The 26,808-nt window shown below is 33.5% G+C and overlaps 1 protein-coding gene, 8 non-coding genes and 2 pseudogenes across 9 annotated transcripts; 3 read left to right on the top strand and 8 right to left on the bottom strand.

Annotated features, from left to right (window-relative positions):
* Positions 1–17,264: 17,264 nt before the first annotated feature.
* Positions 17,265–17,341, bottom strand: LOC120118216. Its single transcript, XR_005515731.1, has one exon. It is a non-coding gene; the product is annotated as a small nucleolar RNA Z223 (small nucleolar RNA).
* Positions 17,342–17,408: 67 nt separating this feature from the next.
* On the bottom strand, positions 17,409–17,504 carry LOC120118186. Its single transcript, XR_005515726.1, has one exon. It is a non-coding gene; the product is annotated as a small nucleolar RNA U36a (small nucleolar RNA).
* A 180-nt stretch (positions 17,505–17,684) lies between these two features.
* LOC120118208 lies at positions 17,685–17,828 on the bottom strand. The gene has a single exon (XR_005515730.1). It is a non-coding gene; the product is annotated as a small nucleolar RNA snoR134 (small nucleolar RNA).
* A 596-nt stretch (positions 17,829–18,424) lies between these two features.
* On the bottom strand, positions 18,425–18,531 carry LOC120118230. Its single transcript, XR_005515733.1, has one exon. It is a non-coding gene; the product is annotated as a small nucleolar RNA snoR97 (small nucleolar RNA).
* A 274-nt stretch (positions 18,532–18,805) lies between these two features.
* Positions 18,806–18,918, bottom strand: LOC120118222. The gene has a single exon (XR_005515732.1). It is a non-coding gene; the product is annotated as a small nucleolar RNA Z278 (small nucleolar RNA).
* A 49-nt stretch (positions 18,919–18,967) lies between these two features.
* On the bottom strand, positions 18,968–19,060 carry LOC120118178. The gene has a single exon (XR_005515724.1). It is a non-coding gene; the product is annotated as a small nucleolar RNA Z223 (small nucleolar RNA).
* A 63-nt stretch (positions 19,061–19,123) lies between these two features.
* LOC120118237 lies at positions 19,124–19,216 on the bottom strand. The gene has a single exon (XR_005515734.1). It is a non-coding gene; the product is annotated as a small nucleolar RNA U36a (small nucleolar RNA).
* Positions 19,217–19,397: 181 nt separating this feature from the next.
* On the bottom strand, positions 19,398–19,544 carry LOC120118200. Its single transcript, XR_005515729.1, has one exon. It is a non-coding gene; the product is annotated as a small nucleolar RNA snoR134 (small nucleolar RNA).
* Positions 19,545–21,818: 2,274 nt separating this feature from the next.
* On the top strand, positions 21,819–24,774 carry LOC120116814 (annotated as a pseudogene).
* A 24-nt stretch (positions 24,775–24,798) lies between these two features.
* LOC120116803 (QWRF motif-containing protein 3-like) lies at positions 24,799–25,440 on the top strand. Its single transcript, XM_039137225.1, has 3 exons — positions 24,799–25,046; positions 25,135–25,242; positions 25,375–25,440. The coding sequence occupies exons 1-3, from the start codon at positions 24,840–24,842 to the stop codon at positions 25,438–25,440; spliced, it is 381 nt and encodes a 126-aa protein (XP_038993156.1). The 5' UTR covers positions 24,799–24,839.
* Positions 25,441–25,502: 62 nt separating this feature from the next.
* On the top strand, positions 25,503–26,779 carry LOC120116794 (annotated as a pseudogene).
* The last annotated feature ends 29 nt before the right edge of the window (positions 26,780–26,808 follow it).

Genomic DNA, 26,808 nt, shown 5'->3' with positions numbered 1-26,808 from the left:
AAACAGTGGTGTAGAGAGACATTCCAGGGAATGAGAGGACAGAGCTCTCACTACGGAATGGATGCAACAGAATTAGTACTAGTTCATAACTTGGTGCTTCCGCCCAAATTCAAGATGCTCGACTTTGAAAAATACAGTGAACCAGTTGCCCTAATGCCCATCTCACGATGTTTATTCGAAGAATGATTAGGTACACAAACAATGATCAGATGTTGATTCACTGCTTTCTAGCCAGTTTAATTGGACCCGTTTCAATGTGGTACAATCAACTGAGTCGTACTCAAATACGCTCTTGGAAAGATTTGGCTAGTGCCTTTCTGAGTCAATACAAGCACATTGTTAGGATTTTCGGAAGCTCGAAACGACAACCGGAACGATTTGCAAAGAGGGGTCGGAACGGTTTTGTGTTTAGGGAGTAAGGAGATTGAAAGATAGAGAATTGGACAGCGATTTATAGTGGTTCGACTTTCTCAATCAAATTCTACGTCCACTACCTTAGCTCCTCACCAAGGATTTTCCAACAAATTCACTAATTTGTTCTTTCTTTTGAGGATAAAGAGTAACCTTACAAACTCCCTAGTTTTTCCGGGCTAAACTAGAACATTTCCCTAGCTTTTACACGGTCTAAGCTAGAACCTTTCCCCTTTACAAAAGGATAAGAAATGTAAACTAGAAAACCTCTCTAAGGTAGGTGTTTACAAGATTGAGCTCACAAGAACAAAATATATACAAGAGAAAGATTAAATAAGAATGAAAAATTCTTCTCTTGTGTTTGATTGCTTGGATAGTTGTTCTCTTATTTTTTTCAAGTGTCCTTAGCTTGTATTTATAGCTTGGAATGTGTTTGAAGTCATATCTAGCCGTTGGGGATGTTTTGGAGCCGTTTGGGAATGATTTTTCTGCAAAAATAGACTGCCCAGAATGGGGGGAATCGGTACCCCTTCATAGGGAATCGATACCCCTTCATAATATTCAAATATTATGATCGTTGGGCTGATGAACAGTGAGGGAATCGGTACCCCCTTGGAAGGAATCGGTTCCTCTTTTACATACTGGAATTTTTGAGCCTCGGGTTACTGTTCAAATATTAATTTACTGTTCAAATAGTAAATTACTATTCATAAAAACATTTTTGTGCTCAATTTTAAATTAAAAGAACTTTGAATTATTTTTGTAAATTTTGAATAAATTCAATTAAGTCCAAATACATTTTGTAAATTCAATTCAAGTCCAAAAACCATTTTGCCTTAAATTGTTATATCGAAACATAGTTCAACAATCTCCCCCTTTTTGATATAACAAAACATTTGAAAAATTGTTTTTGGTAAAAACTCCCCCTTAATAAAATGTTTAATGAAAAAGATACTAGTTGTTGGAAAACATATGAAAATGTTAAGCTCCCCCTTTTTCATTAAGAAATTGATTTTTTTTAAAACAACCAAACTTCTCCCCCTTTTTGTTATATCAAAAATAATTTAATCTTTTAAAGTTCTAAAATAACATTGGAGAGTAAGTGGTAAATTTGACATTTAAAAATTTATTTGAAAAATCAAAAACTCCCCCTCAATAAATGCATTCCAAATAAAATTTAGCTTTAAGAACTTGACACTTAAACAAAATTGAATTTCAACAAAGAATAACAACATGTTAGTAGCACATGAAATTCAATATATCCAAGACTAAAATACTTTATGCAATACCAATTGTTGAAATTTGATATCAATATCAATTGTTAAAATTAAGTGCATTTGCATAAAGTTTTTCCAAAAAATGTTATGCAATTTTAAAAATTTGATATCAATTGCTAAAGAGATATCATTTTCATTTAGACCACATGCATAAACATTCAAATTTAGGCCAAAAATTAAAATTTATAAAATCAAAGTATTTGAAAAATTGATATAAATTGTTAGAGAGATATCAATTGCATTAAAACCAATTTTGACCAAAATTTTATTATGATGAACTAAAAATTCTTAAAAATTAATATAACTTTAAAATGTTCATCATAATCAGCTTTTCAACATACATGAGATTAAAACAATGATGCATAATCATTTGAAAACAAAACTCATGCATGCTTAAAATCAAATGAGCAACCAAATAACCAAAATTAAAAGCATTAAGCTTAGAGGTTACTCATTCCTTTTTCATGTGTGGCTAGAGCATCTTGAATATCATCACTCTCATCACCATTGCTCCCACACACCTACAAGAGACATTTAAGTAGATTTTGGTATCCAAATTGCTTTGGATCCTTGGACGTTAGTTTCAATGCCCCTTGTTCCTTTCGGAACCCATACTTGCCTAATTTTAAAACGTTTTCCTTTCTTCAAAGGACAAGTATGTTCCAAATGGCCATGATAATGACAATGTGAGCATATTGTCATTATTGAACTAAATGAATTGTTTAAAATGATTTCTTTTTCTTTTGTTAAGCATTCAAGCTTAACTTTTAAATCAAAATTTTGTTTTTCAAAACTATCAATTTTTATTTTTGAAAGCTCTAAATCCTTTTTCAAAATTTCATTTTGGCTTTCAAAATCTATTTTTGTTTTCAAAAGAAAATTGTTTTCAAATTTAAATTTTGAAATCATTTTCTTATATTTGGAGTTCATGGTCTCAAACTCCGAATATAACCTATTAAAAGTATCTTGTAACTCATCAAACGTATATGAATTAAATTCATTTGAGTTAGAAGATACCTCGGGCTCTTCATAAGCTATTAGAGACACCACCTTTGTTGGTTCTTCTTTCTTATTTCCATGGATTTCCTCGAGCTTATTCCAAAGCTCCTTGGCACTTGAACATGAAGAAACCCCTTCATAGATTTCAAGACCAAATGCACAAAACAACATGTGCATGGCCTTGGCATTAAGTTGAGCTTTCTTCCGTTCTTTGTCACTCCGTTTCTTCTCCTTCTTCTTTGGAGAAGAGTAACCATTCTCGATTATCTCTCATACATCAAGATCATTGGATTGGATGAATACCTTCATTAATTTCTTCCAATGATGATAGTTGACTCCATTGAAGTATGGAGGTTTATCGGTTGGTAGGGAGTCTTCCATGTGGAACGAGCCAGAGGTGGAAGCCATCTTCTCGATTGTGTAGGGAATTGGTAGAGCTTCTTCTAGGATCGTCTCAAGGTGGTTAAACCTTCTTAACGAGTTAGGCTCTGATACCAATTGTTAGGATTTTCGGAAGCTCGAAACGACAACCGGAACGATTTGTAAAGAGGGGTCGGAACGGTTTTATGTTTAGGGAGTAAGGAGATTGAAAGATAGAGAATTGGATAGCGATTTATAGTGGTTCGACTTTCTCAATCAAAGTCTACGTCCACTACCTTAGCTCCTCACCAAGGATTTTCCAACAAATTCACTAATTTGTTCTTTCTTTTGAGGATAAAGAGTAACCTTACAAACTCCCTAGTTTTTCCGGGCTAAACTAGAACCTTTCCCTAGCTTTTACACGGGCTAAGCTAGAACCTTTCCCCTTTACAAAAGGATAAGAAATGTAAACAAGAAAACCTCTCTAAGGTAGGTGTTTACAAGATTGAGCTCACAAGAACAAAATATGTACAAGAGAAAGATGAAATAAGAATGAAAAATTCTTCTCTTGTGTTTGATTTCTTGGATAGTTGTTCTCTTATTTGTTCAAGTGTCCTTAGCTTGTATTTATAGCTTAGAATGTGTTTGAAGTCATATCTAGCCGTTGGGGATGTTTTGGAGCCGTTTGGGAATGATTTTTCTGTAAAAATAGACTGCCCAGAATGGGGGGAATCGGTACCCCTTCATAGGGAATCGATACCCCTTCATAATATGCAAATATTATGACCGTTGGGCTGATGAACAGTGAGGGAATCGGTACCCCCTTGGGGGGGAATCAGTTCCCCTTTTACATACTGGAATTTTTTAGCCTCGGGTTACTGTTCAAACAATGATTTACTGTTCAAATAGTAATTTACTGTTCATAAAAACATTTTTGTGCTCAATTTTAAATTAAAAGAACTTTGAATTATTTTTGTAAATTTTGAATAAATTCAATTAAGTCCAAATACATTTTGTAAATTCAATTCAAGTCCAAAAACCATTTTGCCTTAAATTGTTATATCGAAACATAGTTCAACACACATGATCGATATGGCCCCTGATCGAACAATGCTACAGAATATGGAGATGAAGAATGGTGAGAACGTCCGACAATATGCTCAAAGATAGAGGGATGTCGCATCTCAAGTGCATCCACCAATGACTGAAAGAGAGTTCATTACTCAATTCTTTGATACGTTGAAGGCTCCATATATCGACTACATGATAGGAGCTGCCACCAAGAGTTTCTCTAACATCGTCATGTGTGTAGAAATGATCAAAAGATTAATCAAAAATGGCCAGATATGAGGCACTAGTCGTACCGACAATGAGGAAAGAGCTGAGATTAACATTGAGGGATCTTATCTAGCTAGTCTGGGGACCAAACCTCATAAGATATTCTATGAAAAGACTCACATTAGTACAATTCCAATGAAATATGAGGAGTTGCTCCCAGCGCTAGTTGAGATGAATCTGGTGACTCCAGTTCGGTCCAAACAAAGAGAAGCCCCATATCCTGCAGGCCATGATATTAACGCCATATGTAGCTATCACATTGGGAGCTCAAGGCACACCACTGAGAATTATAGGACATTGAAGCGCAAGGTCCAAGATCTAATCGATTCATGGGCATTAACGTTCAATGTGTGATGGGGAATTCTGATCGGAAGTCGGTCGGGGCATCCATCAGGAGATTTTGTTGCATTCTCATGCATGACATCTTGTTTGAATTTGTTTTTCTTTTGTTCTTCTTAAGTTTAAATGTTTGTAAATCACTTGACGTTCGAACATTTTAAATAAAATACTTTCTTCTGAGAAAATGACAATGAGAAAATTTATTCTTGAATTCTTTGAATATTATTTTAATTAAAAGCTTTTTTAATAATTGAATGTGTAAATTTTTGGCAAATAACAAGATTGAACCCCTGCAAAACAAGGACCCCTTGATCCTAATCTAAATATGCACCAGAATATATACCCCTCTCTTCCAGGGACCGAGCTAATCATCTCCTCGTATGTATAACCAATCATTTTGGCATTCAGGTATGTGTTAAAAGCAGACAAAATGGGGCAACTAGCACATGAGATTGCAAAACTAATTAGTTTCTACTTCTGTTAATGATGTTCAATGATGATCATGATCTTCTCATATGGAATGGTCAAGTAGATGAATCTAGTTTAGGTCAGTTGCTTGGAAATTGAACTCTAACGATGAGATTTTTTTACTTTCAACAAACACTTGGGCTATAACAGGTTTTCCTCAGCGAGCTTAAGAAATGGAATCCGTATACCCAAATATATATAAATATGTATACAATAAAGCTGAGCTATTCCGCTAAATCAATTGGTTATAGAGGAAACTCGAAATCCCTGTCTTTATGAATAGATTGCATTCAAACCATGACATTGATCAGGTACTTGGCAATCCGGTGTATGCTCCACTGTGGTTGTCAAGTCGAAGACTTTGTGACAACATGAATCCTTCAGCTAGCCGAACAAGGGCAATTATAAAATATATGTACAATAAAGCAGAATCCAGCTAGCCAAGCAATGGCAAATTAAATCAAAATTACTAAATAAGAAATTTTGGCGAATATGGACTAAGGAGTTTAGGAACGCCTGTTATAGTCGACTTCACACAAGCACTCAGAAATCTCATTTTTAGACCAATATTTCTGCACTACCTTGACTAGGTAAGTCTATGAATCTTGAACAAATGGAAGATTTCAGAAAACTGAAATAGAAGTGTTCTAAAGAGTCTAGCAATTAACTATGCTAGTTGTGTCATTTTGTTTGCCTCCGATCAAAATGCCAAACTCAAAAAGGGGGCATGCTATGATCTTCACGAGGACCAATCAATGAAACAAACCTTAGAATTTAGGTAGCCAACCTCAAAACCAACCTTTCGATCTTGATATTTGTCAAAGATTTACAGCTATTAAAGAGCAGTTGATTCTTTTAAAATCTAATGAACTACTGTTTATGATTTGTTTTAATTGTGAAACTTAGAAGAAGACAATATTTTCTAAACTTCCTTTTGATATTTTTCTAAGTTTTGAAAATTCAAAGGAAGAAAAGCATTTTCAAACAAGATAAGTTCTCTGGAAGTATCTTGGAATTCAACGAATATCTCAGAGGCTCAGGATCGAAGCTGGGGCAAGAGAATATAAATTTGTGGGGCAAATTTTGATGGGGCAAGGAAACAAATTGTCTCAAGTCGAAGTTTGCAAGAGTACTCGCTGGTGGAAATGCGGACAAACTGAATCAATGATAGAGTGAAGACTGCTCTCGCAACCATTCTCCTTACAGATCGAGAAAAACATATATCAACACATACATACATATGGACATACACATACATATATGATGCATAAATTTTGCATCAACCATTTATCATCATGTATATTAAAGACAATTTTCTCCTCTCTTGAGGACAAATTCAATAAAACTTCAAATAAATTTCATCTTGACATCCATCATAATATCAAAGATTAGGCATCCATAAATAAATCATTTTGATCTCTCAGGAAATCAAAGCTCGGAAATGACCAGATGTCTCTAACTTGAAGAAGCAATGATTTGGCTTCCTGAAATCAACAATCAAGACATTTCCTCAACATGCAAGAACAAACAGACTTTTTATCACCTTTGAGGGTGTTTTTTTCTTGAAACAAAATTTTGCCTCACTTGAGACATTTTTCCATAAATTTTGAGAATTTTAAAAACAAATTTTGTCTCGCTTGAGACAATTTCTTTCAAAACAAATTTCATCTCACTTGAGACATTTTTCCTTTGAGATACAAAATTTGAATTTGTTTCACATTAAACAAAGTTGATCTCATTTGAGATCGCTTTCTCTTAAAACAAACTTTGTCTCTCTTGAGACAGATTTTATTGAAAAATCTTTGAGTCTGTTTCACCTAAAACAAAATGAAAAAAATCTTTGAGTATGTTTCTTTGATAACAAAATTTTGTCTCTTTTGAGATAGTCTTTGAGTATGTTTCTTTGAAAACAAAATTTTGTCTCTTTTGAGATAGTTCCTTTTGAAGAAAAATCTTTAAGTCTGTTTTTATGAAAACAAAGGTTTGTCTCTTTTAAGACATTTTCTCTTAAAACAAACATCTTTGAGATTGTTTCCCTTGAAACAAAACCTATCTTTGAGTTTGTTTCTTTTGAAACAAAAGTCTGTGAGTTGTTTCTTTTGAAATAAAATTCTTTGAGTTGTTTCTTTTGAAAAATTCTTTGAGTTTGTTTCTTTTGAACCAAAGTTTTGTTTCTCTTAAGACAATTTCATGAAAAAATCTTTGAGTCGTTTCTTTTGAAACCAAAATATTTGAGTTTGTTTCTTTTGAAATAAAGTTTTTTCTCTCTTGAGACAGTTTTTCTTGAGAAAAATCTTTGAGTCTGTTCCTTTTGAAAAATCTTTGAGATTGTGTCTCTTAACAAAATCATATGTGATCCTATTTCTTTAAAAAACAAATTTCGTCTCTTGAAACAATTTTTAATGAAAAATCATCTTTGAGTATGTTTCTTTTGAAACATCATCTTTGAGTCAGTTGGTTTTGAAACATCATCTTTGAGTTTATTTCTTTTGAAACATCATCTTTGAGTCAGTTGCTTTTGAAATTATTATCCTTATAGATGGCCAGAACTCTTCATCACGTATGAGCCGTGTCATTCCCCGACCAGATCTCTTCATCACGTATGAGCCGTGTCACCCCTAGATAACCAGTCGTCCTCATCGCGTAGGAACCGAGTTATCACCCTTCCTAAAGATGACCAGAACTCTTCATCACGTATGAGCCGTGTCATTTCCCGACCAGATCTCTTCATCACGTATGAGCTATGTCACCCCTAGATAATCAGTCGTCCTCATCGCGAAGGAACTGAGTTATCACCCTTCCTAAAGATGGCCAAGAACTCTTCATCACGTATGAGCAGTGTCATCCCCTGACCAGATTTCCTCATCACGTAGGAACCGTGTCACCCTTAGACGACCCGAACTCTTCATCAAGTATGAGCAGTGTCGTCCCCCACCAACAAACATGATCCAATTTCTAAGCATAAAAGGGAGAGAACCAAACAAAAACGTGTTGTCTTGTCGTCTTTGTCCTATTCTTGTTAACACAAGAATGTGCAAAGAGGGGCAGCTGTAGACACCCGTTTTTGTCCGGGTTTTTTTTTATTATTATTATTATCGTTATTTATTATTATTAATTAATTACATATCATTTTGCAGGCTTAATATTGAAAGTCCAGTACAAGTGGCCTAACAACCCAATTACAAGATCTGACCCGAGCCCAACAAAAGGGCCTAAAGTAATTAGGGTTTGAAACCCTAAATATCATCAACTCCACCAGCCGTCGCCTCTGGCGTTCCAGCTTCCTTCGACACGCATGAGCTACCGCCGGACATCCCGCTGCCGCCCCCACCGCCATCTACAGTAAACCACAATAACCCCATCAGTTCCAAATCAAACCAAATCAGTCACAAATTAAATCAAATCCAAACCCATTAAAATAATACCTAAAATCCCGATAAATCAGGAAAATTGTCCCCTATCCATAGATATCATCATTCCTACCGAATAGAGATGATGATTCTTATCCAAGCACCATAAAAAATCAACATACAACAAGAAAAGGGAGAACAGTCGGTGATAAAAAAATAGAGAACATTTAAAAAAAAGGAAGCATCCATTCGAACCAAATAAAAGAGAGATAGAGTGAGAATCTTACCCTTTTTTTGACCACCACCGTTGCTTCATCGGAGCCAAACGTCCCTCACCGAAGGTAAAAAAACTTGTCTCTTTTCTGGGGCTTGTTGGGTTCGAAATTAAAGGGTTTATCTGGGTATTAGGCCAGCGAAGAAGGTAGCTCTAAGGGCGAGAGAACCTTCTCTGGGTTTGGGTTACTCCCCGTGGCCACCGTTCTACGGTGGCCGAGGAGTTAGGGCCTCTGTTTTAGGCGAAGGGAGAAGGATATATGAGAAGGGAAAGGGATAGCCAAACGGCTGAGGAAAATGGAAAGCTAGCAAATGATTTTAGGGTTTTAAAATAACCCTTAAAAGGGTTATATTTCAGACGTCGAGCGACATCGTTTTGAAGCAAGAGGGAGACTGAGTGATGGGATTAAGGGCTAATAGCATATTTGGTCCTCTTACCTCTGTAATCTTGCACGTGTGTTCTTAACATTTATGGGTAAATCACAGTTAAGGTCAATGTATCTTGTGTAATGGTTGTAATCTGACCACTTTAATGAAATTTCATCATTTCATTTTGAGCTCTTATTTTATTTTTGTTACATTTTTGTCATTATTTGCTTTTAAATATTTTTGTGGTTATATTTATGTTTATGCCATCAAACTTTAATTTATTTATACATGTGCAGTATATTTTATTGTTGGTTCATTTTAGTCACTTTTACTATGTAAAAGAAATACATGTTTTATTTATGTTTATAATCCCTGTATTTTAATTCTGAATGCATTTTGATCACTTCTTTTATATATTGGGTTAAATGCTGAATATGGCTTGATTGTTTTACTTTCATTTTATTTTAGTCCTTAATAATAGTTTTGAGTTATTTTGGTTTCTAGTATTTGTATTTTTAATGTTTTATATTTGGGTTCTGTTTGTTTTGTAATTGCTGTTTAGTCCTTTAATTTCTGTTTTTGGCATTTTGGTCCTTTAACTTTCTGTTATTGATTTTAGTATTTTAAATTCCTGTTTTTGCTGTTTAGCCCTTGAAGATTCTGTTTTTACTGTTTTAGTTCCCAAAATTCTATTTTTTCCAGTTTGGTTTCTAAAGTTTCGGTTATATCTATTTTGGTCCTTTAACTTCCTGTATTTTGCAGTTTAGTCCCTAATATTTTTTGTCACTTTAGCCCTTTTAATTTCCGTTAATTACATTTTAGTACCTTAAATGATTTATTTTGGTATTTTAGTTTGGTTTGTAATATTTAATTGTTTTCTTTTCAATCCTTTATCCATGTATAGTAAATGTTCTTATTTAATATTGTAAATATTTTATTTGTCATTTGCAATCATATTTGTTTCTATTTTATTTCCTTAGTTGTTAATTTCATTCAAAAAAATTTCAAAAACATGAATTTGTAGAACGCGCGTGGAAAGTACTATTTGATCGAAGTGGTACAATCCAATACGATATTCGAACAAATACGAACTTAAAATAAATCCATTTTTTTACTAATTAATTTATTTTAATGATGCAATGTGTATTTTTATTATTCACAATTTATTTCATTTTATGCGAATGCAAATTGTCGATCTTCATTTATATTCAATTCATATTTTTTTAATCAATAAGGACGAAATATTCTTTAACAATGAAAATAGTTGAAATAACTTTCCCAATGGAGGATTGTTAATTTCAAGATTTTTTATCAAGTTAAAGGATTTTCTTCAATTAATTTTGGAGTAAATTAATTATATTTCAATAAATGGATCGTAATTTAACTTTATATTCGATTTGTAATTTCCACCATTACGACAACGCATAAGAGACACAGTACCAGTTTTTCGGCGTTGTGGGGGTGTTAATCATTCCTCACACGTAACCGGCTCCCGAACCCGATTTCTGGTAAACGCATACCATTTTTGTCTTAAAAATGATTTTTACTTAAAATTATTTTAAAAAGACGTTTTTAGGTATTCGACCTACCTAACCCAAAGGTCAATGGCTACTCCATCCGTTTTAATTCCATATTAATCCAAATCACCCAAATTCACCAAATTAAAGTCATGATCATTTTTTAAAATAATAAATAATTGATTTATAAAAATGGTTATGACATACAAAAGCATTGTTTTGTCTAAATTATTGGGAAACTTTTTAAAAGAGATCAGATCTCCTCTCAGTCGTGATTCCTCCACCGACAAATTTAGTATTCTAATTTCTAAATAAATATATATATAAAAGTTATCCCCTGGCAAATCCCATGTTAGAATTAGAAAATAGGGTAAACGATTCGGATAGTCATTCAATTAAATGATTGATTCTATTTAAGAAACAATTTTTTAAGTAGAACATTAAATTATAAAATTACTATACAATTAAAAACTTTTAACAAAATTGATGACGTGGCAATTAAATAAATTTATATATTTCTATCTTTAATTCCCGTTATTTGTTTATTATATTAATTTAATCTAATAAACAATCCACTTATCAGATGATAATTAAGAAATTTTCTCTTAATTTTGATTTAATGACATGAATAACATAATGTATATCGAATACATATTTCGAATAGCTTGAAAGTTCCTTTCATAATAAAAGATCCAATAGAATTGTAAAAATAAAAAAGTGTGTAATATAATCCATAGGAATTTACGAACCAAAGTTGTCATGGACATTTTCGAGGGTCTGAGCAAAAGTTAAAAATAGATTATTATAGAACCAAAGTATATTCTATTAATAAATCATTATTTACCTTAAATATAACTAAGAGAATAAATGGAAAAAAAAAATTAAGTATGATACACATCTTGATTTTGATTAATAAATGAAAAGAGAATAAAGAATAATGTATTATTTTACTGTTAGATTGAGATTAGAGAATAATAAAGGCTAAAAATATTTCATAAAAAAATGCAATTTGAAATAAAAATATGATTAGATTTAATTTGAAATTAAATGAATTAATGAAAGGGACAGAAAAAGGGATAAAAATTGAGAATTTTATGGAATTGAAAAAAATTAGGACTCTCAATTGTAAAGATAAAAGGTCGGATTAAAATAGGGATGTAACACTTTCGACCCGGACCCTACCCGGATACGCTTCTGACTAAAATTCACAATAACTTTTCAATTTTTTCACTATTTGAAAATCGGACTAAAATTTACTTTTATTGGAAAATGAAACATATTTACAAAACATATCAGAGCATCTACAATTTAAAACATTATTAGTACATACAAACAACATTTCACATAACAAAACACATACTATTCAAAATATCTCTCTGATTTGATAATCTTCTCAGTTATGTTCTCCTGCCTTGCTAACTCGGCTTACTCCTCGAATCTCTTTGGACCTACATGTGAAAACACTCACACTCTAAGTCTATGACTTAGTGAGACATTATGAGCAATATAAAACAGTAAAACATTTATATAAATTTTACAAAAGAAATATTAAGTACAAAAACACCACAAGTGTTATAACTTATAACATATCTTATTAAACATTGATAAATTTATATCCATGTTATTCTTGCTTATACATTTCATATCATTAACATATAGACTTTAAGACAATGTTCAATTTATAATCAGTTTACATTTCATATAAACTACATATAACTTATACACTTTTCAATCAATATCAATTTGTTTAATTTATCTCCATTTATTTAATTAGCCCAACGTATACCGCTGAGAACTCAAGGTATGCGAGTATACAGCTGAGAACTCAAGGTATGCAAGTACATTGAGGTTGTGCACTAATGTAGTCACCACTACTCATATAAATTGCACCGAAGTGCCAAGTAGAATTTGCACCGAAGTGCCAAGTAGAATTTGCACCGAAGTGTCAAGTAGATTTGTCCCGAAGGACCGCGTATAATTTGTCCCGAAGGATCACATAGATTTGTCCCGAATGACCGTGTAGAACCCTCGACTCTTGGCATGCCAACTATACCCCTAATTCTCATAAAATATAATTTGGGCTTTAGCTTTATAATTATTTTTTCATTCCACTGTTCAAAGTGTATCTTATTCACATAGGATAATTTCACGTAGGACATTTTCACTTAGAACAAATTTCACGTAGCATTATCCAATTTAAACATTTATTCACATGGAAGTTATTCTCATAGTACTTCTTTTCACATAGCATATATTCACATATAACACATATTCATACCTTGGCTTAGTTCAACATCATTTATTGTTCTCTATAAAAATCATTCCTATAAACAATATAATTGAAATATTTCACATATACTAAAACAAACTTATCATATAAAATAGATTGAGTAATTCATACCCAAAATTTATTCAAAAAAATCATTTAGCAAAACAATGTAAAATATATTTAACATAGAACAATTTGAAAACAATTTCTTTCCAAATCATCCGAGGTTGATTCATCGCAAGTCTTCCTCATTCCATACCTTAAAACATAAATATGAATGCACTCATCTTTGCCTCACTTAAGTCCTAAGCAGACATCCTTTTCACTTTAGCTTACTAACTTTACACGTCCATTTGTTCAACACTTGCTTTCAATCAAATCTACACATTAATATAACCCATGGATATCAGAGCTCAATTACATATAGTCAATTAACTTTTACTTGAACAAAATGGAACACCTAACTTAACATTTCAGGATGAATAGTATCGGTACTCTACCCATAGTACTGATATTTCTCTTCTATGGTATCGATACCTAATTCAGTACTGATACCATTTTGGCATTCTGGAATTCATTTTCAATTACAGTATTGATACCTTACTCATGGTATCGATACCTCCACATCAGTATCGATACTACTTTAATCAGTATCGATATTGTTTATCGAATTCATATAATTTCCTTCAATTTATCCTTATAGTATCGGTACTGTTCTTCCAGTACCGATACCCTTACCCATAATTCATCTATTTCACTTCAAAAAATTACCCAACTCCATTCATGCCTTTAAACTTATTTACACTTATTCCCACTAACTTATATCCATTAAAACCCCTTTACCACCCTAATTTCTCAATAGAATTCTTGAAACTAAAAATCATACCCATTTTTAAATATGTTCTCAATCCTTTCTAACACTTCAAATTTCGTATTTACATTTATTACAATTCAAATATATCATTAGAAATCCAAATACTAATCTTATAAAATCCCTTAAAACCCCATTTTACTAATTCACCAATAAATCATAAATTCTATGGTTTATGTTATCTTTAAGCTTTCTTAAGCTTTTATATCACCCAAAAACCAAAAATCAACTCAAAAACGAAAGAACAATCAACTTGAAAATCACTTACCTTAGCCATGGTGGGTCTCGGTGGAGAAAGGAAGAAGAGAAGTTCCATATTTTTCTTTCCCTTTCTCTAATCCTCACATGTTAAATAACCCTTAAAAATGAATTTTAAATTCATTTCTTGTCAAAATACCGCTTTGCCCTTCAATCATTCAATATTTGAAAATAAGTCCTAAACAATAATTCCAAAAATTAGTCCTTGAACTTTTCAATTTATTAAAATATAACCACTTACTTTTAAATCCTTAAACTTTAATCACTGACTCGATGTTTTGGGGTATTACAAAAGACCTCAATTATAAATATAAAAGTGAGATTAAAAAACTAAGGACCTCAATTATAAATATAAAAGTGAGATTGAAAAAACTAAAGACCTCAATTATAGCGGTAAAAAGTGGTATTGAAGAAAATTAAGAGTCTAATTAATAACAGTAAAAAAGAGATTGAAAAAATTAGGGATCCTAATTATAAAAGTAAAAAATAGGATTGAAAAAAATATGGGCTTAATTATAAATATAAAAATGTGAGATTATAAAAATTAAGAGCTTTAATTATAAAAATAAAAATAAAATTAATAAAAGCAATAACTTCAACTATCTAAGTAAAAAAATAGAATTGAAGAGATTAGAGGTCCCGTAAAAATGAAAACCCTGAACAATCACTTAGGGGATGTTTAGATCAAGGAATGTGAGATTCTCATGGGAATGGAATCCACATTCCCATGTTTGGTTGGTCGGGAATCTCATTCCCGGTAATGTTTTATTACCAATAGTAGATTTTTTGGAGTATATTACTGGGAATGCCATTACCTCTCTTTCCTTAGGTATTGTTTGATTACCGGTGTTTTGGACTAAAATGCCCTTAAATTTTTATTTTTTTCAAAAATATCATTCTTCTGTCATTGAATAATAAAAATTCTACGAAGGTTAAATTACAAATTTATCCTTAAACTATTTTAGATTTATAAAAAAAGTTTATAATTAAAATTTTATATGAAGTTCAGGGTTAAAATATATAAATATTTTCCAACTTGTTAAAAAAATATATATAATAAGGACAATTTGATCAAATATACATTCCAATAATCTTTTATTCCTTTAACCAAACACGGTAATCTTATATTACTGCTAAACCAACCAAACACAAAATACAACATTTCCAGTAATCTTATTCCCTGGTAATCTTATATTCTCACTGGTAATCTTACATTCCATGAACGAAACACACCCCTAAGGTGATATTCTATTAGCGACTCCGCTAATAACATCCAACTGTGATATGAAAACATGAAAATTAGAAAGCAGCAAGAATAACACTGGTGTTGTAAATTCATAAACAATAATAACACGTAGGTAAAAACTCATAAACAATACATGAAAGCCTTGGATGAATCAATTAAAATCAGAATTTCAAACTTTATTTTATTTTTAAATGTCCGCAAGAATTGTATGGGAAAAAAACAAATGACACAGGAAGTAGCTTAAGCAATGTTTTAGTAATTAAATAGCTTAAAACGTGATAAATGTAGTTGAATAAAGTAATAAAATTATTGCATTTACAACAATAAATTGATTTAGCAAGAAATAAAGATAGAATAATAAACATGTGTCGAAGCGGGAAATAAAGGACATTTTTATTAGTTGAAAAGTCAATGGCAAACAAAATAACACAACTCATGAAGTAACGGGCAATAGCTTAGATAAGGTGACAACAACTAAAGAATTTTACCACGACATGGCAACAATCATTTGACTGTTTACCACTCCTATATATAAATATGTAGGGATGTGTATGAGTCGGGTCAAGTTGAATAAAATCTGATCTGATCTGAAAATTATACATCTTTTAACAAAACTCAACCCGGTCTAAAAATATAAACCTTTCACCCTATCCAAACTTAATTTTTGAGCTAAAATTTGAACGACCTGACCCAAAATAATATATTTACTAAAAAATTATTTTTATTCAATAAAAATATTGATTTAATTACAACAAGTTATATATAAAAAGACATTATTGTAATTATCTCTAAAAAAAATTATATATTTTTCTTAGGTCGGTCAAGTATTTTTCACTCTAAACTCGAACCTAACCCGACCAGAATACAACCTCTAAAAAAATATAACCCGATCCCACCCAAATCCAATTAGTTCGGGTTAGATCAAAACCCATCAAATTCGAGACTCATGTCTATCCCTATTTATATTCGTCGTTAGTCTTAGTTTTGAAATGGAATGGGTAATATAAGCAAGTAAGAAAAGAAACGAGAGAAAAAGAGCTTAGAAAAGCTTTTGTTAGTTGTGTTTAAAGTAATTTCATCCTTGGCTCCATAGCACCCATCCAAAAGTTGATTATATCATTATTGGCTCATTAAAACCATATAATGTAAATTTATCACCAACAAAAATAATATGAATTAATAAAAGATTAAAATGAAGTCTTAAGTAGATCCAGTAGATTCATCAAAGATGAACTCCAAGTAGGTTCCCCTGATAGTCAGGGCTAGAGGAAATCTACATCTCAAACAAACGGATAAACCGTCATAGACTGCTTCAAATCAAATTAAAACATAATTAAATTAATTTATGTAAAATAGAGAGGTTCAGAAATGAGATCACCTTCTCAATGTTAAAGGAGAAAATATAGCAATTCGATACTAATGATTCCCTCGTCACTACCAAACTCTAAACATAATCTTAATATAATCTCAAACCACTTATCTACTTAGCCGCCACTTTCAAACGTTTGTTTTTATTAGTAAGAGGTTTAGAGTATAGTTAAACTCAACAAAAAACAAACAATAGAAACACATCTAGGGGGGAAATATCATAAACGATATATGAAAGCCTCTGCTAAATCCATTAAAATCATAGAATTGCAGCTTCTACCAAGTAGGTTCATTCTTGGCTCCACTGCACCTCATCCAAAAGTGGATTGTATCATCGTTGGCTCACTAAAACAATTTATTGCAAGGATTAAAAATCTATAATTAGATTTAATGAAGTACCAAGAAGATCAAGTGGTTTCAAGAAAGATGACGCACCACAAGTAGGTTCCCCTGATTACCAGAGCTGGAGGAAATATACATCTCAAACAAACGGAGAAATCATCATTGACTGCTTCAAACCAAAACAAAAAAGGACAATGTAAAATGGAGCCTCACGAGCTTCTCAATCAAGAATTCTCTGAAGCAGAACTGGCATATTAAGCTGAATTGCAAATCTTCATAGCCAAAAAACAACAACAGTATTCTACTATTTAAAAACAAAATTTCATTTTCAAATTTAAAAAATTGTTTTGAACTGGCTCATATCAACAACAAATTCAACCATTTTTATCGTAAACATGCTTCATGGATTGCTCTCAGAAGCGCGGATAAAACAAACTTGATCATCGCCAAGACCATCTTGAAAAACCAAAAGAAGAAAGGTATAACTGATGATTTTTTGAGGAGAAATCATTCAAGAAAATGCCCTCAAGTTTAATACCTCCAGATCGAATATACACCTCGATGACTAGCCTGGATTCCGGACGATTCTTTGAAAAGAAGCTAAAGGTGTAGTGAGGCAAAAAAAATGGAGATTTAGCCGCCGAATTGACACAGAAGAGCCGGTCAATAAGCGAAAGCTATTCCGCAACACGTGAAACGGCATGAATCTAGCAACATTGGGGCTTTGATCTTCATAAATAGAGATTCAGAAAAGCCTGGGAGAGTTCGTACAGATAAAAAGAATAAACAGTTTCGGAAGGACAAGTTGAGGGAGTGAAAAGAAAAGGCGAGCTTGAATCATTTATATAGATTGTGTGGATGAATACATTGTCACTCGCGGGACAAAAATTCAAATGTTTTTTTCTTGTAAATTTTTTCTCAAAACAAACATAGATTCCCAGTTTCACTGTAATCAATTCCAGAAGTTCCCAAAAACATTAACAACGCCAGTGAACCACCCATATCGGAGAAACCCATCAAGCACCGTCGATCCAAGTAAATATCAAAATTATTGAATAACCATATTAAAAATACAACAAAATTATAACAAATTTGCACGTTTACCACCAAGTAAATGCGTTTATATACACCAAGTATATTTGCATATTCTGAAAAATATGGAAGGAGATTTATTGTTTGGCAAGTAAGAAAACATGACTTGAGGAAGCCACAATCCTATTTAACCAACGAACATCACTGTTCGGAGATCGTTCATTTCTCTAGACTTTCCTTTTTCCAGTTACTTGGAATTAACATCAAAATAATTCGGATTTATCATTAGTACAAAATCCTTCCTCAACAGGCTCCACCGGAACAATTAACAGAAGAATAACTTAGTGCCGTTATTTAACTCCATCCTCGCGAAGATGCAAGAGAAGAAGCTGATAACAGCACATAACTGCACGAGTTTTCCAGACCCTAAACCACATTTAAATAGTAAGAGGTTCAGAGTATAGTTAAACTCAATCAAAATCAAACAATAAAAGCTCATCTAAGTGAAAAATTCATGAACAATACATGAAAACATCAGCTAAATCCATCAATATCATATAATCACGGCTTCTACCAAGTAGGTTCATTCTTGGCTCCACAGCACCTCATCCAAAAGTATATTATATCATCATTGTCCCACTAAAACAATATATTGCAAATTTATCAAAAAAAATTATGTATTAATAAAGGATTAAAAATGATTATTAATTTTAATGAAGTCTCAAGAAGATCCAGTAGTTTCATGAAAGATGAAGCACCCCAAGTATGTTCCCTGATAATCAGGGCTCGAGGGAATCTACATCTCAAACAATAGGATAAATCATCATAGACTGATTCAAATCAATTAAAAAACAATATAATTAAATTAAATTATGTAAAAGTTAGGCTCAGAAGTTAAATCAGCTTCTCAATCAAGAATTCTCTGAAGCAGAACTGGCATATTAAGCTGTATTGTAAATCATCATAGCCAAAAACATAATTAAATTGCAAAAATTAAATATAAAATAATATTTTCTAATTAAAAAATGTTTTGGTTTGGCTCATATCAAGAAATTCAACCATTTTTACCATCGATATGCTTCATGGATTGCTCTCAGAAGCGCGGATAAAACAAACTTAATCATCGCCAAAACCAACTTGAAAAATCAAACCAAATCAAATGAAAAAATATATTAGCGGATGATTTTAGAGAATATATCATTAAAGGAAATGTCCCCACAAAATCAAATATACGCCTCGATGACTAACTTAATTTCCGGTGGATTCGTCGAAAACAAGCTAAAGGTCCAGTAAGGCAAAAACAAGATGGGAGATTTAGCCGCCGATTAGACACAGAAGAGCCGGTCGATAAGCGAAAGCAATTCCGCAACACGTGAAACGGCGTGGATTTAGCACCAACATTGGGGCTTTGATCTTCATAGATAGAGATTCAGAAAAGCCCGGGAGAGTTCGTGCAGATGAAAAAAGAAAACAAACAGGTTCAAAAACGATTACTTGAATGCTTACAACTTTTAATTAAACGAATTCGAAAAAATTGAGCTGATAAAACAAGATGATGAAACAAAGGACTTGTCTTTGGGAACTGCTTGTAAGTTAAAAATGTGAGGGGAAGAGGCGAGCTCGAATCATTTATAAAGAGAAAGTCTTCTTTAGAAACCCTAGATATGAAGTTAAAAACCCTAAACCTTTATTTGGGGGTTCGATCTCACTGGATCTAGTTCTGCTGCGATTTGGTGCTAAAACTTTTAGACCCACAACTTCTATTTTTGGGCTTTTCGGCCCAGATAAAGTATAATTGATAATTCATACATGATTAGGGATGGCAAACGGGTGGGTCGGGTGCGGATATCCCCTCCTCTATTCACATACCCACCTAATATTTTTAAATCTACCACCCATGATGGGTAAAATTTTTTCAAATCCACACACACCCACACGGGTACATTCTCAAATCAATCCCCACACTCACTACCCAACTAAAGATGTATTCGGCTAGACCTGCCTGACAGCAACATTAAGGTATACATAAGCAACAAACATAAAACAAACATGTCCATTAAGAAGCATAATATTAGTCTCTAAAATTATACTTAATATATGATTAAATTATAAGTTATATCTTATGCAATATTAAGATTTATAAATTAGTTTCTAAAATTATACCTAAATTCATAATGATCCAAAATTTAATGGGTATTTAGTGGACGGGCGGATGTGGGGCGGGTAAGGTCTCAAACCCATCACCCGCCCACTACTCGCGACGGATACCACTTTCTAAATCCACACCCGCCCACTACCCACTAAAATTATACCCATCCCTACTCCAATTGAAATCAGTACGGTGCAGAATCCACGAAATTATACCCGTCTGTCATCCTATACATGATGCGACGAAACTAAAAACTTTTCAAACATGGACAATATTTTTATCCTTTCATTAGTTTTTACGTTGAGAAATGAAGATTTAATGTTCTAATTTTGCTAATAACGTCATTTCTGTAATGAAGTGACTCAGATTTCGTCAGCTTTGATATGATGTGGTTTCTTTTTAAACATGTATGAATTAATAATTAGATTGATGAAATTATTTAATTGAAACAATACTTTACTTTTAGTGTGCTAATTGAGTTGAATAGTTCAAGTTAGGCTCGATTAAAATTTTAATCAATATTTGATTTTGAGTTTACTCAATTCAAAATTAAACTCAACTTGAGATCTTAACGACTTAAGTCGAGTAATGTCCAACTCAACTCAATAAGTTCGCAAGTAACTCGACTCAATATGTTAGTTTGATGTATATGTGAATTGTTAATTTGATTGTAATATGTTAGTTGGGTGTATGCTTGGATTGTTATTTTGAATTTAGACGTTGAAATTGATTCACACGTTATTTTAATCATTTTTGTTAAATTTGTTAATTTGTATTTATATTAAACTTTAGCGTAAAGTATAGTAATATTCACTGAACTTTTCTAAAGTTTTAATTTAAGTCTCCCAACTTTTAAAACTTGCAATACAGTCCCCCAACATTTAGTCCGTTTGCAATATGGTCCCCGACGTTACACTACCTTTAGTACGTTTGCAATATGGTCACTGAACTTGTTAGGCGCTTGCATTTAGGTCCCTCAACTTTTAAAACTTGCAACATATTCCTCAATTTCATTCTAAACCCCAAATTCCTTTTCAATCTCAAATTTCCTTTTTCGCTTCTCTCTTCTCATTTCCTGCGTAACTTTTCAGTTGGGGATGCATGAGAAATTCTAATCTAACTTTGAATTATGTGGAGGCGTTGACTTGAATAAGGGTCCATTGAGAAAAGACCCGACCAAGGGACTATCGGGACCATCAATGATTCAAGGTGTAATATTAGATACAAGTCATCTCAGGTGAAGCGTATATGTTCGATGAAATGATTGTGAGAAAAAAATGGGGTTAGAAATGCAGAGTTGACAAATACTACTAAGATGAACTAAGTATCATTGTTGAAAGTGACCAACAAAACTGGAATTATTTTGTATAAATGACATATAATAATTTCTTCGTTTAATCCTTGTGGTTAAAGATTTTCCAACAGATGATCAAATATAATGAAATCCCAAACAGTCCATTCACCTGTCAGTCTCTTTCACTCACATACACTCTCGTTTGGTTTTTGTTCTCCAATTTTTCGCTATGTAAATTGTAAACCCAAGCAGTGCTCTGTCTTTCAGCTTTTTATTTACAAAGAAAAAATGGAAGAAGAATTGTTGGAACGGAACACCGACCTCTCCCCTCACTTGCAAGAAGGTATTTATTTTCTCTTTTGGGCTATTCGGAAGTAAGCTTTTCCTCTTTCGCACTTTCCCATTTTTCAGCTTTGTGTGTTTTTTGTTGAAATTTTTATTTTCCTGGAACTGCATGTCAATGATCTGGATATTCAGTGTTAGTTTTGAACCAAAACCATCTAATTTTCTTTCTTTCTTCTTAATCAAAACTTTTAGTACTCTTTATGAAGATATTCAGTCTATTCGAATAAAAGTGAAATAGGGTCTTAGGCTATTTTTTTTAATCTTCTTGTTTGGTTTTTCTTTAAATCATAGAATTGGTTGTGAGTATCGACATAGTGAAATCGCCAGGCTCAATCCTAGATATTGCTGGTACCAATTTACTGGGAATTGTATTGATCCGACCTGTGGTTTTCGGCATCCTGTGAGCTCGTATTCTTTTTAATAAGTTCATGTTGATTATGGGACGGATATATCGTGAACGAATTGGATTTTTTACATGCTTCGGAAAATTTATAGTTGAATTGTATTGATTATAGTTTTAGAAGACAATTTTGCATGCACGCAACTGGAAAGACATTATGACAGGGTAGTATGTTTGAAGTAGCTACTTGACCCTGTCATAATCCCTTTCGAATTGCGAAAGGGACTGAGAGGTGAATGCTCTGTTTGGGATTTCATTATATTTGATAATCTATTGGAAAATCTTTAACCACAAGGATTAAACGAAGAAATTATTATATATCATTTATACAAAATAATTCTAGCTTTGTTGGTGACTTTTAATAATGATACTTAGTTTATCTTAGTAGTATTTGTCAACTCTGCATTGCTAACAAAACTTAGTTGTGCTGGGAATTAGAAGAGAAAAGTGAAGAAGGAAATTCGAGATCGAAATGGAATTTGAGGTTTATAATGAAATTGAGGACTGCATTGCAAGTTTTAAAAGTTGGGGGATCTAAATGTAAGTGTCTGAAAATTCAGTGACTATTATTATACTTTACCCTAAACTTTATATAGTATTACTAGATTTTGCATATATTTGAAAAACTAAAAATTAATTTTTCAAAATTGAGGAGGGATAAGCCTCTATAATCCCGTTATGTTCCGCGTCTATTTTAAACATGATGCATTTATATTAATATTAATATTAATATTTAACACTCAAATTAATTATTAAACTAATAATTTTTTATTAATATGATATCGATGTTGTAAATAGATAATTAAAACTTTTCAAAAAATGATTTAAAATAGACACTCTAATTAGGCAACTCTTGTCTGTTAACGGCAAATGGTTTTGAGTTAAAAATTGTTGATTTTTTCAAAAACTCCAACGGTGATGATTAAAGGAGATGATAAAAGAATCCATTGTCACTCTCCGGCCTAACTCTAAACATAATCTTAATATAATCTCAAATCACTTATCTACTTTGCCGCCACGTTCAAATGTTTGTTTTTCTTCTCATCTTTTTCCATCTCAAAACATACAACATCGATTCCCAGATTCTCTCTAATCAATCCCAGCAGTTCCCAAAACCATGAACAACCACCCATATCGGAGCAATCCGTTAAGCCCGACGATCCGAGTCCCGTGAGGTTGCCTCTCGGTTCCTTTCTTCGCCTTCCTCGACGCCCACACATGATTCCGGTCACCACTCCCCGAACAAAGCTTTATCCCCTCTCCGCCGCAAATCCACCTCCGTGGATACCAGAAAGCAGCACCGCAGCCTTGATGATCCTTCCGGTGGCTTAGTTGGAGGCCTTTGGCCTTCTTCCACCGCCACTACTAACTCTTCTTCTTCATCAAACTCGAAAAAGCTTGATACTTTGGCCGATTATCTTGGAAACGAGAGGCTAAAAGATTTCATCGAGCGGAAAAGCTACGAGAAAAGATCAAATCCCCAACACTTTTCACTCACCAAACAAACGAGTCATACAGAGTTCAGTAGGTTTATTGAGAATGACAAGGAAGTTAGTGCGAGTCAAACTGGGTTTTTCGAGAAAATCGTTCTCATCTTCATCTTCGTCGACATCGTCGTCTTCTTCTCCGAATATTGTGCCCGGGAGATTTTCAGTGGACGAGAATGCTCTTTATAAAAAATCTCGTCGTCTCAGAGGAAACCGGATTTTTTGACTGATAATTGTGTTGTTGATTCTGAAGGGGAGATTAGTGATCAATGTTAGGCCTCGAAAATTGATTCTCCAGCTTTAACCATAACTAATTCTTCGCAGAGTTCGAGAAAATCTGGGATAGAAGTTATTCGAAGTATTTGAAAGAGGTGGCAACGAGGAATAGATCGAGAGGAATTACTTGGGATTCAAGTAATCTCCATCCGGTGTCAGCTGATAGTTCTCCTAAGATGAATAAAAAGTTCGCCATTAAAAATGTCATACGGAGGATTAATTCACAAGGTGCTTCAACGTCAGAGTGGGCGTTGTCACCAGGGCCATCAGGTCACCTACCATGTCGGTTGAAAACAAGGCCAAACTGATGCCGTTTTCGAACTTGAAACCACCTACTAGTCTTTCTAGGAGCAAAGGTGTTGAGAAATTCTTGAATCTGGGATTAATGGGTTTGTTCAAGAGTAAGAAGTCATCATCTCTGCAATCGGGTTTGGGTGATGTTGAAAGTGCCCATCAACTAAGATTGATCCATAATGGTTTGATTCAATGGCTGTATGCAAACGCTAAAGCAGATGCTGTGAATAGGAACATAAACAATCAAGTTCAGGTATGTGTGCATGTATGTCTTGTTGTTACCACACACATCAGCTAAAACTTATTGCAGAGCTCTCTGTTATATGGGTGGAATAGTGTTATGAAACGGCAACAATCAGTGGTACAAAAGAAATTAAAGCTTCAAAAGGAAAAGCTTGAGATCAAGTTGGACTTTATAAATCTCAAGTCAGTGCCTCTTTAATCATACTTACAATGGAATGTTTATATAATTATGTTCTAAATAGAATTTGTTAACCATATCTGCAGATGAAGGCATTGGAATCCTGGGCAGATATGGAAAGGCAACACTCATCAGCCATTTCCATGACTAAAGAATGTTTGCATGCTGTTGTTTGCAAAGTGCCTCTTGTGGAAGGAGCAGAGGTCGACGCACAATCAGCTTCGATGGCACTTCGACATGCATCCGAACTCACTGCATCCATCAAGACGATGCTAACTGCTTCCTCACCGGGGGTATGGAGATTTTCACATTTTTATATACGCTAAACTAGTAATCTGTGTAGCTTTTTAAATGACACCTACCCTGCCAATGGTGTCTAAGATTGAGAAGACCGTGTCATTAGTTTCTGAACTAGCAGAGGTGGTTGCACAGGAAAAGCTATTGCTAGAGGAGTGCATTGAACTTTTCAGGATGATTTCTATCCTAGAAGTAAAACTATGAGACGATCGAATAAGTCGAAAAATCGTGACATAACACCATCGTATAACCATATATACTTTTGTAGATTTTATTATTCAGAAACTGAATATGATGATCATCATTTGATGTTAAATCTTTCAGATTCAGGAGAGGAGCTTAATGTGCTATATTATTGAACTGAATTCACAGCTAAGGCAGATACAATAAGTACCATAAGAAATATTTCTTTTTTCATTCACAAACTTCTACAAATCGGTGCAAAAAGAACAAATTTATATGGTTTAAAATAATTACCACAATTTTTTTTCTTTTTTATGCAAATGTTTTATTTATGTATTGTTGCTAGCCTGTTAATTGCAGATACATTGACCTAGTTATCAATCAGGAAGAAGCCAAGACTAAGAATATAATAACTACCCTATCCATGTTGATTTGGTTGGTCGCAAAAGCTGAAATTTTAAATAATTAGTGCTCTACAAAAACGTGTACCTTAGTGCGCCTCCATTGATGAAAGGCTTGCTTTTTAGTCTCCGTTTTCTCCTTAGAACTTAGCTTATAGCAGGAACAGCAGATCCAGGGAGGAAAGTTCATCGATCCCATCAAGGCTGAAGAAATGAATGACCTGTTCTCTATTTCATTCAAGAGATATTCAGATCTCAAGCAACAAGTTCACTTGGATGACTTGGAGGCCGGGAACGAGGTGGTGAACCTTGATGAGTTCTTCGAAGATGTAGACAATGTGAAGGATGATATGAGAGTGGTTGAGCAGGTGTACAACAGGTTGCAACAATCGAATGAAGAGACCAAAGCTGCTCAGAGTGCTAAAGCCGTGAAGGATCTTCGAGCCCAAATGGACTTGGATGTCGAGCAGGTCTTAAAACGGGTCAAAGTCATTAAGGGCAAACTTGAAGCACTTGAAAAGTCAAATGCAGCTCATCAGAAACTTCCGGGCTGCGGTCCTGGAATATCGGCTTCTCGAACCAGGACATCTGTTGTTAGTGGCTTAGGCAGTAAACTAAAGGCTATGATGGATGATTTTCAGGGTTTAAGAGCAAGAATGACAGAAGAATAGAAAGATACCGTAGAGAGAGGATACTTTACAGTAACTGGACAGAAAGCAGATGAAGAAATGATCGAAAAACTGATTGAAAGCAGAGAAAGTGAAACGTTCTTGCAACAGGCAATTCAAGAACAAGGGCTAGGGCAGATTCTGGATACAATTTCAGAGATACAAGAGAGGCACGATGCCATGCAGGAAATAGTAAAGGGGTTGGTCGAGCTTCATCAACTATTCCTGGACATGGCGGTCCTAGTGGAGGCACAGGGCCACCAACTGAATGACATCGAGAGCCACATCGCTCGTGCAAGTTCACTTGTAATGAAAGGGGCTGAGCAGCTGGAGGTAGCTGAGGAATATCAGAAAAGCTCGAGGAAATGGAGTTGCATTGCCATTGTTGTTGGTGTCGTTCTCGTTGTTATTATCTTGTTACAATTTTCATCAAACATAATTAAGAACACAGAAAAAAACAATGCACATAGTTGGTAACTTCGATTTTAAGTTTGTTGTTTTTACGA

The sequence above is a fragment of the Hibiscus syriacus genome, unplaced genomic scaffold (genome assembly GCF_006381635.1).
Source record: "Hibiscus syriacus cultivar Baekdansim isolate YM2019G1 unplaced genomic scaffold, ASM638163v2 tig00000916_pilon, whole genome shotgun sequence".
Lineage (NCBI taxonomy): Eukaryota > Viridiplantae > Streptophyta > Magnoliopsida > Malvales > Malvaceae > Hibiscus > Hibiscus syriacus.
This window is presented reverse-complemented; position numbering and strand designations above follow the sequence as displayed.